Source organism: Schistocerca nitens, chromosome 2 (assembly GCF_023898315.1).
Source record: "Schistocerca nitens isolate TAMUIC-IGC-003100 chromosome 2, iqSchNite1.1, whole genome shotgun sequence".
Lineage (NCBI taxonomy): Eukaryota > Metazoa > Arthropoda > Insecta > Orthoptera > Acrididae > Schistocerca > Schistocerca nitens.
The window spans coordinates 285,082,522-285,095,817 of NC_064615.1; the positions used below are offsets into that span (position 1 = coordinate 285,082,522).

Below are 13,296 nucleotides of genomic sequence, written 5' to 3' on the forward strand. Positions count from 1 at the left end.
GGCTTCTGGCACTGTAGCCTTTACGCCTTCACTGCTGCCCGCATTATTAATATTTTCCCCAGTTTGTTCCTAAAATCTCACTGGCAGACTTGGCTTGGCTCATGGCTGTAACACCTTCCCTGCTAAGGAAATTGGCATTACTCTTTAAAGTAGCATCAATTCTGATTCTTTTGCCTACATCTGACACAGTTACATTACAGATTTTTCGTTTGTTTTGCTTTCTTTACATATGTTGATTGAACTGCACTTTATCCAGTGTCTTAGTACACTGGCATTAATACTTTTACATCAACTCATGAAAACACTGATACTGAAACAATGACATTTGACATTAACACATTGATCCTAATATATTGACATTAAAACATTGACATTTTGTTTCATGAGCTACATTTATTTATTTTACAAGTACATTCATTTCATTTGTTTCATTGGCTCTTACTGTTCCTTACATTTTTTCTTTGAAACACGTACATTTTACTCATGTATTTTACAGTTTCTTTTCATATTAATGTCCTTTGCACACTTTTCGTAAATATCTACTTCTTCAGTCTCTCTACTGAGCAATCTCTGGACCAAACTGGTTTAAGCACACTGATTCACAATAGCTTTTTGTATACATATCTTCCCACAACAATCAGAAATATTTCCACATAATCTTAAAACATTCTTTACAACATTTACACTGTCTACAACCACATATTACTATAAATAGTATGATTAATGTCTCACTTAACATTTGTAGTGATTGAGTTACTACATGTTCGAACACTAAATCTAAGTTTAACTCTGAAATGGTTTTCTTTTCCTCATTTACAATACAACAATCAAATTCTAAATTTATTTATAGTATTACATCTTTATTGGTTATGCTACTGTCAATCACTATCTGTTTCTCCAAATATTCTTGTTCTGTACCCTTACATTTACTATTAAATCTTATTTTACCTACAACCTTCATTAGTAGATTCTTAGGAGTTTCTTTCTCACATAAAACTGTTAATCCTGCTTTTGGTTCTATGTATAACCATTCAATACTGGTTAAATTCGTCCAAATGCTTTGGTTCAGTGCAACTACTCTACACATGCAGTGTTCTGGAATTTCTCTCACCGGTTGCAACAGTTTTGCTTTGCATTCTTCATGATCAACAGTTGATAATAATGCAAAGAACTTTCTGCACAGCTGCCACTTCTTACTTAATTCTTTGCAGTTCAACTACTCCATTAAAAGTTTTGCATATTGCTTTTTGGACTCATCTATCAGCAAGAATTCTTTTTCTGGCTGTATGTAAACATACGACGATTGTTCAAAATATTTTGGGACTTTGTCCACAAAATTTTTCTACGTTTGTCTTTTACTTATTGTGCATGGTCTCCTCTGAAATACTCTCCTCCACAAATGATATGCCATTTCCACTCCCAGAAGCAGTCTTGGTACACCTCTTGCTGGAGAAGCACCACCTGCGAATTTTCATTTCTCGTCTGTCGTCATATATCTTCATTTTTCCAATGGGGTTTCCAAGTATGGAAATGAAAAAGAGTCTGCACGGGCCAGGTCTGGAGAGTACGGAGGATGAGGCAACACAGTGATTTCTTTTTTTGTGCAACAGTTATGCACCAACAGGAATGGGTGTGCAGGTCTGATATCTTGGTGCAAAAGCCATGAATTGTCTCGCCACATTTCACGTCATTTCCTTTTCACATTATCTCGCAGGTGTTGCAACATGTCCCGATAGTACCATCGATTAACAGTTTGTCCCTGTGGCACAAATTCATGATGAAATAATCCTTTAAACTCAAAGAAAACTGTCAGCATGGCTCTGACATTTGGCCTGACCAGACAAGCTTGTTTTAGGCTTGGAGAACCTTTCCCATTCCATTATGAAGACGTAACCTTGGTCTCAACATCATAATGGTAGATTCAATCTCATCATCAGTTATGATTCTCTTAAAAAACATCTCATTCTCATTCACGCGATCCAAAAGCTCTTCACAGATTATGAGGCAAAGGTCTTTCTGGTCTTGACTCATGAGCCCTGGGACAAACTTGGCAGCAACAAAATGCATTCTGAGATGCTGTGTCAGGATTTCATGAAGTGATCCAACTGAAATGTTACATTTTTCTGCTGATCCAACTGAAATGTTACATTTTCCTGCAATCTCTCGATCAGTCAGTCTTCACATGGCATACACAATTTTGTTGACATTCCTGACGTGAACATTGTTGATAGACATGGAAAGTCATCCTGAATGAGGATCATCTTTAACTTAAGTCCGGCCATTTTTCACCATGTGAACCATTCATAACACCGCGTACAGCTTAAGCACTCATTATCGAAGGCTTCCTGCATCATTTGGTGTGTATCTGTAAAGGTTTTCTTGGGTTGCACGCAAAATTTAATGGAGATGCTTTGCTCCTCTAACTCTGCCATCTCAAAATTTGCAAACTGTGTGATACAACATTCTACTCAATACAGTACTGAACAATAACTAACGGACATACAACAATGAAACTTCCAGCATTTACACATTAAACACAGGTGTGTGCAATGATGCCAACCGCATTTCGTTCCAACACACCACTGGTGCAAAATTACAAATGTTCCAGAATTTTTTAACAAACCTCATACTCTCCTTTCATATCTCATACTCTCCTTTCCTATCAGCAATCTCTCTCTGTAGTGTAATTACTCTGTACAAATAAAAATAAATTCTCTAATCTTTCCATACCTATCTTTAAGACATATTTATTTGATTCTAAAATATAAACAGTCTGGATGTAAAATGTCTCCATACTCAGTACACCCTTCCAATTATGCACTCCTTTCCTCAGCATTTAAATGCTCTACTCTTTGTTGCTTCTGTAATTTCATCATTTCCCTTTCACTCTCTCCTGGCACCTTGCCTTCCACTCTCAATGACATTATTTTTTCTTCTTGGGGACCTATTTCCCTGTCAGATTCTTGACTCACCTCGGACTCATAACCTCTCAGTTCCTCTTCTACTATCAGGGGTATAGCTCACCCTTATTGTCTTACAACTTTCTCCGCATAGTCTAACTTAATCTTATGCTGTGTTAGCAAGTCTCTATGTATCAATCCATTATATGGAATGTCTAGTCCTGAGCCATACATGAAACTACTGCCTGAGTTTTCTGACAGCACCTTCCACACTTCAACGTATCTACACTAAACCCCTACTGTACTTAACTGCTTAACTCGTTACACCTTTCAACCTAAACCTTTCTACTTCATTTACTCTAACTCTATGCTTAACTTGAATACTCATTCTCTTTAACAAACACACGTGTGTTCCTGTGTCTATCAATAGCTTTAAGTACTTTCTTAACTCTATACACTATAATAACAGAAAATCATTCTTTGTGGCACAGCCTATGAGGGTAACTGTGGGCTTGCTTACTGCTACAATGCCCAACTGTGCAGTTTTGTCATTTTTTAGTTTCCCTGTGCTTTTGCCGGTTTTGTTGGCATCGGAGCTCTGCTGCACTTCCTCTGCTTTGGTGTCACCCTGCTTGTCACATCTGTAACAAAGTTAGTGAATTCTACCTGTCATCACCCTTACTCTCCCCCATCTTATTCTTCCTACATTTTCTTGCAACATGCTCTCTCAAATCGCATGTAACACATTTTAAATCCTTAATTTCTTTTGGCCCCTTTACCGTTTCTATTTCACAGTTAAACTTTACCCTCGGGACCAGTCCCCACTCTTTCATTGATAATATCATATTTTCCTCTTGCAGTGCTAACTCCACTGCAGCTGTCAAACCAATTTCATCTCCTTGGCTTCACACTATTGTATGAATTCTAGCATTACTTAGGCCCTGAATAAAACAAGCTCATCTCAACGAGTCTACCGACACTACAGCACCTGTCATGTTCTCCCGACTTGTAACTCGAATTACGGCTTCCCAGAAATCTCTTTGCATCTCGTCAATTCTGCTTGCCCACAACAAGATCAATCACCTTTTCCTTGCTTTGCTTAGAATATTTTGCACGCATAGTAATCTATTTCAGCTTTAACAAATTTCAATAATGCTTCGTGTTCCTATGGCTTAACTAATTAAAATGCTGTGTCTACAGTCTCAATAAACTCTCTAAGGTCTTGTTTGTTACCCTTGAACACCCTGCTCCCAAGCTTTGTTACATTTTCCTTTCGACCCCCCCCCACTCACAAACTTATTGGATGTATTTTTGTACTATTGTCCAACAGTTCTTCACAGGCTGACAGGCTGAGTGCAGGAGTAGACTGCTCCTCTGTATATGGTCACACATTGTGACTTAAGCCCTTCATTGGCTTTAGATGATGCAGTGCTGCCCCCACAAGAAGGTTATCTCTGTTTCTCCCATTTGTCCCACACTCTCTCTTTAACCAGATGTGCTGTCTTCCTATTATTTTTAATTGTGGTCCATGTCAACGGCTCCATCATCAGAATACACAAGGCCCCCTTTTGTGTGTTGATATCTAATAGCTCTGTGGCTCGTCATCACACACAGCTGCCTATCTACCTGGCACTTAAACAGCCGGCTTCCAGTGCTGTGTTTGTTCTTGGCATTTTATTGTCAGTCTTGGCGTGTCTCATAGGTGTAATGAAATTAAATTATGACTGCTTTTACTTTGAAATTCAGTGACTGTGCTTCGCCCTTGACTGTCCGCATAAAGTTCAATTTTACTTGTACTGACTGTTTGGAAATAACAAATTTTCGGCCAAGCCATGGTAACAGAGAAGACTTGTAAATTTTATTAGTGGATTATTTATTATCCTAAGCAATACCTGCCATTACATAATCATATACTACAGTTTCTTGAATTGCACACTACACCAAGCACTACTTCCAGTGTGATTGTTATGAGGAAAGACTTTTTATATTACAGTGACAATAGCCATGCTGTCACAATTGTTGCTGCAGTTAACATAGCATACCCAGTGTAATACACTTCCTTTATTGTCAGTGCCTTTCCTAAATCCCAAACCTAAAAAGAAAAAACAAAATTTAGATGATTTAATCATATGTGAAGGGAAAAGTTGATTACACAGGGTGAGTCAGGAGGAAAGGTATAAGCTTTGAGGGGGTGATAGTATTAAAAAACTTCATATGGACGTATGCCCTATTTCGAACGTTTTCTGAGATAGGACACATTTACTATCGCTTTTGTACATTTTTCTTGAATAACTCGAAAACCGCACCCTCCAGCGAAAACGTGTCACAGTAAAAAATTAAACTGTATTAAATTTCCTACAAAAAAGGCGCTATTCATTTTTATTACTAATGGTTTGTGCGAAGAGATTCAGAAGGTTGTAGGTTGCAGTACGTACTGGGAGATGAAGCAGCTTGCACAGGATAAAGTAACATGGAGAGCCGCATCAAAACAATTTCAGGACTGAAGACCACAATAACAACAACAACAACGATTTGTGTGAAGAGAGCACAATAATGTTGAAAAACTCGCTCAACGCACATGCCCTGTAGCTTACATAGTTTTTGTGGGCCAATTTGAGGTAGCAAGTTGAGACAAACAGTTTGACAGGGGACATTTGTGGTCTATCAAGTCGGGAAACTACCTCAAATTGGCCTACAAAAACTACATAAGCTACAGAGCATGCGCGTGGAGGAAGTTTTTCAACATTCTCACGCTCTCTTTGCACAAACCATTAGCTCTAGAGAAAAAAATGAATAGGACCTTTTTTGTAGGAAATTTAATATAGTTTAATTTTGTACTGTATCACATTGTCTCTGGAGGATGCAGTTTTCGTGTTATTCAAGAAAAATGTACAAAAGTGATATTAAATGTGTTCTATATGGAAAACCATTCAGAATATGGTATACATCCATATGAAGTATTTTGTTCAGAATCACTAATACTATCACCCCTCAAAGCATGTACCTTTCCTCCTGACTCACCTTGTATCTTGTGTGACAGAACATGGGTTGTAGTTCCACAACACATGGGAATTTTTTTTTTACTCCACTACATGTATCCCACAAGTTAACAATTGTCTTATTCATGGTTTTTAACCGCGTAAAGTACAAAAACTTGCACTACAAACAGTGTGCTAAGCTCCTGGAAAATTAATGAAGAGAATCTTACTGGGTGTTCTAGCAGGAACAATTTGCAAGGTCAACACATGCACATACTGTATAAAATTTCATTTTGAGTAAAACAATCAGATGAAACAGAATCAATAAATTGTACACACTGAACAATGTTCCCTATATCTGGTATAAGGACTTGTTTTCACAATAACCACCATGTGACCTCACCATACAGTTCTCTCGATTTAATTTTATATTTGTGTACTCATATGATTTCAGAGAGAGGATGTGTCATCTAGTTTTCTTTCTGTTATTATTTGATTCTTATTCCTCAGATGCTTATTTTCTCTCAAACAACTATTATACTGCTTTAGTTGTACCTTTTGTTGCATAACTGGCTCATTTCTCCAAAATAAAATGTGTTGTTCATGAATAGATGCAGATTTATGTATGCTACCAATAATGTCAAAACCAATAGTAAAGTTTCATCACTTTATGATATAAATACATATAGTTACTTACCAAGTGACGGACACCATTAGATATATGATACGCCAGAGGAAATGCCATCATTGCTTTCATGGCTGTGATTACTGCTGGATTCAAATGCAGTTCTTGCACCCAAGTGATGAAATCAGTGAACTGGTAAGGTGATACAAGAGTACCTAAAAATATTTATAACCATTTCATTTATTTCCAACAACAAATAATCAATGTATTTAAACAGAAAAGAACAGTGGGCAGATATATTTCAAACCAAGGAAACAAATGAAAAGTACAATACTTTTCAAAGTATTTATTTACAATATTACTTCAGTATAGCAGTTCCAAAAACTAATAGAAAATGCAAAATTTTCCAAAATAAGCAGAGGTTCAAAAAGGAAATATGAGAACAAAGTGACACATTAAGGTAACAAACAATCTAAAAGCACTGAAAACCTTCTAAGTACAACATAAGTAGCACAGACAGTTGAAAAGACAAGCAAAAGCCCAATAACAAATGAGATATCAAAATCTATAGGTCTATGAATGAAAATGTAAATATTCGTCTGTTTAAAATCTTATATCTCTGCAAGTTCTTCATCAATTGCTTTGACGTTTTGACACATCAATGTATTCGCTCAAAAACAAAGATGATGTGACTTACCAAATGAAAGTGCTGGCAGGTCGACAGACACACAAACAAACACAAACATACACACAACACGTGGGAAAAATATATCTAAAAACAAAGATGATGTGACTTACCGAACGAAAGCGCTGGCAGGTCGATAGACACACAAACAAACACAAACATACACACAAAATTCAAGCTTTCGCAACAAACTGTTGCCTCATCAGGAAAGAGGGAAGGAGAGGGAAAGACGAAAGGATGTGGGTTTTAAGGGAGAGGGTAAGGAGTCATTCCAATCCCGGGAGCGGAAAGACTTACCTTAGGGGGAAAAAAGGACAGGTATACACTCGCACACACACACATATCCATCCACACATATACAGACACAAGCAGACATATTTAAAGACAAAGAGTTTGGGCAGAGATGTCAGTCGAGGCGGAAGTGCAGAGGCAAAGATGTTGTTGAATGACAGGTGAGGTATGAGTGGCGGCAACTTGAAATTAGCGGAGATTGAGGCCTGGTGGGTAACGGGAAGAGAGGATATATTGAAGAGCGAGTTCCCATCTCCGGAGTTCAGATAGGTTGGTGTTGGTGGGAAGTATCCAGATAACCCGGACGGTGTAACACTGTGCCAAGATGTGCTGGCCGTGCACCCAGGAATGTTTAGCCACAGGGTGATCCTCATTACCAACAAACACTGTCTGTCTGTGTCCATTCATGCGAATGGACAGTTTGTTGCTGGTCATTCCCACATAGAATGCATCACAGTGTAGGCAGGTCAGTTGGTAAATCACGTGGGTGCTTTCACACGTGGCTCTGCCTTTGATCGTGTACACCTTCCGGGTTACAGGACTGGAGTAGGTGGTGGTGGGAGGGTGCATGGGACAGGTTTTACACCGGGGGCGGTTACATGGATAGGAGCCAGAGGGTAGGGAAGGTGGTTTGGGGATTTCATAGGGATGAACTAACAGGTTACGAAGGTTAGGTGGACGGCGGAAAGACACTCTTGGTGGAGTGGGGAGGATTTCATGAAGGATGGATCTCATTTCAGGGCAGGATTTGAGGAAGTCGTATCCCTGCTGGAGAGCCACATTCAGAGTCTGGTCCAGTCGCGGAAAGTATCCTGTCACAAGTGGGGCACTTTTGTGGTTCTTCTGTGGGAGGTTCTGGGTTTGAGGGGATGAGGAAGTGGCTCTGGTTATTTGCATCTGTACCAGGTCGGGAGGGTAGTTACGGGATGCGAAAGCTGTTGTCAGGTTGTTGGTGTAATGGTTCAGGGATTCCGGACTGGAGCAGATTCGTTTGCCACGAAGACCTAGGCTGTAGGGAAGGGACCGTTTGATGTGGAATGGGTGGCAGCTGTCATAATGGAGGTACTGTTTCTTGTTGGTGGGTTTGATGTGGACGGACGTGTGAAGCTGGCCATTGGACAGATGGAGGTCAACGTCAAGGAAAGTGGCGTGGGATTTGGAGTAGGACCAGGTGAATCTGATGGAACCAAAGGAGTTGAGGTTGGAGAGGAAATTCTGGAGTTCTTCTTCACTGTGAGTCCAGATCATGAAGATGTCATCAATAAATCTGTACCAAACTTTGGGTTGGCAGGCCTGGGTAACCAAGAAGGCTTCCTCTAGGCGACCCACCAAACGAAAGCGCTGGCAGGTTGATAGACACACAAACAAACACAAACATACACACAAAATTCAAGCTTTCGGAACCAACGGTTGCTTCATCAGGAAAGAGGGAAGGAGAGGGAAAGACGAAAGGATGTGGGTTTTAAGGGAGAGGGTAAGGAGTCATTCCAATCCCGGGAGCGGAAAGACTTACCTTAGGGGGAGAAAAGGACGGGTATACACTCGAACACACACACACACACACACACACACACACACACACACATATCCATCCACACATATACAGACACATGCACATATATATATGACATATATATATGATGATGTGACTTACCGAACGAAAGTGCTGGCAGGTCGATAGACACACAAACAAACACAAACATACACACGAAATTCAAGCTTTCGCAACAAACGGTTGCTTCATCACGAAAGAGGGAAGAAGAGGGAAAGACGAAAGGATGTGGGTTTTAAGGGAGAGGGTAAGGAGTCATTCCAATCCTGGGAGTGGAAAGACTTACCTTCGGGGGAAAAAAGGACAGGTATACACTCGCATGTGTGTGTGTGCGAGTGTATACCTGTCCTTTTTTCCCCCTAAGGTAAGTCTTTCCGCTCCCAGGATTGGAATGACTCCTTACCCTCTCCCTTAAAACCCACATCCTTTCATCTTTCCCTCTCCTTCCCTCTTTCCTGACGAAGCAACCAGGGGTTGCAAAAGCTTGAATTTCGTGTGTATGTTTGTGTGTCTGTCGACCTGCCAGCACTTTCGTTCGGTAAGTCACATCATCTTTTGTTTTTAGATATATTTTTCCCACGTGGAATGTTTCCCTCTATATATATATATATATATATATATATATATATATATATATATATATATATATATATATATATAGGGAATATATATATATATTCAACAGATGAACGTAATTGCAACACACACAACACTAAACAAAACATTGCTCGTGTCGGACAACATGCTTCTGGACAGATGCTGTCAATTTGATAGACTCAGATTTATTTTCATTTTGATTTAATTATATCATGAGACACTAAACTGGAACTGAGCTGTCATTTCTCAATATTCAAACCAATCATAAGAATCCTGACTGGCTGTGTGAACACACTTTTATTGGCACCAAGAACATAGATGTCTACGAACTTAACACTATTGTTCAGTATAACATTCAACGTGAGGCAGTTTCATAAAAGTCTGTCGACAGTTTTTTGGAAGCAATTAACCATCCAATAGAATTTTTGAATTCACTTGACCTGTCAGGGATGCTACTGCATGTACTGTTACTCAAAACTGTCACATTGCAAAATATCAACCAGCCAAAGTTTTGCAATGGCACATTGCTGCAGTAAAAAAATTAATGAGGAACATCATAGAAGTAATACTCTTAACAAGACTATTCAAAGGTGAAGATGTCCTCATTTCTCACATTCCCATGATTCCAATGGATATGCCGCTTCAATTTAGCAGACTGCAATTCCACAATTGAATGGCATTTGCAGTCACTATCAACAAAACTCATGACCAATCTTTCGAATTGTGTGGTTTAGATCCAGACACAGATTACTTCTCGCTCAAACAATCGCATATTCTAGAGTCAGCAAAGAAGATAATCTCTTTTCTGCATAGACAACAAAACAGCAAAAAATACTGTGAAAGTAAACATATCAGGAATGTATGCTTTCTCTTTCTTTTCTTTTCCATTTTATTTCACCAGTCCACAGCAATGCATGGCTGGGTACAATTAGTTACATATAAAATAAAAACAGCCAGGAATATAAGTAACACAAAGGGACAACATAAAATACACACAAACAACAGACAAAATAAAAAATATGAAAGTGAATATCAAAATCATTGCAGATCAAACAGACATTGCCAACACTATGAATATTAACTACATAGATTACAACATAAGTCTAGAGATAGCATCTTCAACTACTAATGGAAAGATCCCATGTTCAGTTCCAACCATTAGTTACTTTTTCAATTTAAAAAATCATCAGCAGTGACAGCCAGAGACTTCTCTCTGCCAATGAACTCATCAAAGAAGACAGATTTATACAGCTCCAGAGTACCCTTGTGCTCTTGGGGTGGAGAACTGCCCTTCAAACAGAAGAAATAGAAATTATCAACGGCTTGAGGATGCAGAATACAATGGAAATTGCTGCACTGGACACACATAATGTGCATCCACAGGAAATGTTGCATGTAACTGAAAAAATGTCATGATTATCTCTCCCAGATTCAGGTCTCTAGGAGTGTACTGCCAAGGGTGGACTGGTCTTGAAAACAAGATTGAAAAAAACAATGAAAAGGTAATATTCTGCACATTGGAGCATGGAATGTAAGAAGTCTAAATGTGGCAGGGAAGCTAGAAAACCTGAAATTTGTGATAATATATACCACAGTAGGTATTTCAGTTGAAAGGGAGTCCCTAAAAAGGGCAATCACAGAAGGTGAGTTGACGGACATGGGTCCTAGGAAAGCAACTGCAAAAATCCTGTGGTTACAGCAGAAATACTTCACTGATTTAGAAAACAAGAGAATACAAAAATGTTCTGCAAATGGAAGGAATGCAGTCATACAAGTCTCTTAGCTATGATGTCAGTAGCAAGTGCAGGGAAGCTAAAGCAAAACAGCTGAAAAAACATGAAGAAACCAAAAAGTAAATGGTCTTCAAAAGAAAAGTTTTGGCACACAGAAAAGTCGAACTAATGTTGTTAGTTACAAGCAAAGCTGACTACATTAAACTACAAAAGACAATCCACAGTTTAACACTGATGAGAGAGCGTATACATGAAAAAGAGTACAACAAGGGTGTTTATAAGGTGGAGAAATTGTCTGCTGATGTGACAGAAGAAGAAATGAGTGTTGATTTGGATGACATAGAGGATCAAGTGGTAGTTAGAGCTTTGGAAGGCTTTCGATCAAACAATGTAGCAGTGACAGACTAACACTCCTTTGAAATTTCAAGCTTCATTGGGGTGTCGGGGAGTAGCAATAAAATGATTCTCCAGTTCAATATGAAGAATCTATGAGAGTGCAGACACACCACTGAACTCTCAGAATACTATCGATACTATCCCACAGATAAATATGAGGCCCAGTACTCAATCAACTTAACGACTTATGCTTTTCTCACCAGAATAATAAATAGGTAAGAGGAAAAGAAAGTTGAGGCTCTGTTAGATGATGAGCAGTTTGGCTTTGGGAAAGCTAAAGGCACCAGAGAGGCAGTTTTGACATATACAGTACTTACAAGAACCAAGAGGGAACAAAAGACTGGAACATTAAAGAAATAAGTGTTTAGATTAAAATTATGTAAATCTTTCTCTTCGACTGTTCAACCTGTAACACAAAGACACAATGACGGAAATAAAAGAAAGATTCAGGGGTGTAAATTTCTTGACAAAAGGATATCATTGATAAGATTTGATGATCACTTTGCTATCCTTAAGTCAGAGTGAGAAAAAATTACAGGACATGCTGAATGTAATCAACACACTAATGAGCACAAAATAGGGACTGACAGAAAACCAAAGAAAGGCGAAAGCAATGATAATGACTGGAAATGAGATCAGTGATAAACTGAGCACCAAAACTGGGGACCAGATAGTATACAAAGCTGGAAAATCCTGGTAATTCTGGGGCAAAATGAAGCATTACGATGAAGCAACAAGGACAAAACAGCAGACTGGAACATGCAAAGAGGGCATTCCTCACTAAAAAAACTCTACTATTACATTAGATTAGATTAGATTTACTTTCATTCCAATTGATCCCTAGTGAGGAGGTCCTCCAGTTTGTAGAAAATGTCAGAAAAACAACAATACATGACAAATATTTACAACTAAAACAAATAAGCTAATATACGATTCCACAGGTCCCAAGTGGAATGATCGCCATTTTTTAGTGAACACTATATGAAAGAGTCATTTTACAAATACTAACACACTGAATCTAAAATAAAAAAGTTTTTTTATTTATTTATAAGGTAATAAACGTGCAATAAAACTACTATAATACTTACTTACACACACACACACACACACACACATACATATTTACAATGAACACATTACTGCACAGAAATTGTACAGAAGTTATAATAACACACCCACAAATCAGTTAGTTCTACTGAGAAATTCATCAATGATGTAGAAGGAGTTGGCCACCAATAAATCCTTTAGGCTTCTCTTAAACTGAATTTCATTGGTTGTTAAGCTTTTTATGGCTGCTGGCAAGTTATTGAAAATGTGTGTTCCTGAATAATGCACACCTTTTTGTACAAGACTAAGTGAGTTTGAATCCTTGTGAAGATTACTCTTATTTCTAGTACTGATTCCATGAATTGAGCTGTTGGTTTGAAAAAGTGATATATTTATAATGACAAATTTCATTAGGGAATAAATATATTGGGAAACAGTGGTTAGTATCCCTAGTTCCCTAAACAGGTTTCTGCAGGATGTTCTTGAGTTCAC

General features: G+C 38.5%; 1 protein-coding gene across 6 annotated transcripts in view; it reads right to left on the reverse strand.

Annotated features, from left to right (window-relative positions):
• Positions 1 to 392: 392 nt before the first annotated feature.
• LOC126236033 (succinate dehydrogenase cytochrome b560 subunit, mitochondrial) overlaps positions 393 to 13,296 on the reverse strand; it is an 86,874-nt gene continuing 73,970 nt past the window's right edge. For all 6 annotated transcript variants that reach the window (XM_049945064.1, XM_049945059.1, XM_049945063.1 and 3 more), the window contains 2 exons: positions 6,576 to 6,718; positions 393 to 4,992 (listed from right to left, as the gene is read on the reverse strand). In XM_049945064.1, coding sequence (XP_049801021.1) covers positions 4,888 to 4,992; positions 6,576 to 6,718 — 248 coding nt within the window. In that variant the 3' untranslated portion in view covers positions 393 to 4,887. The remainder of the gene's footprint in view (positions 4,993 to 6,575; positions 6,719 to 13,296) is intronic.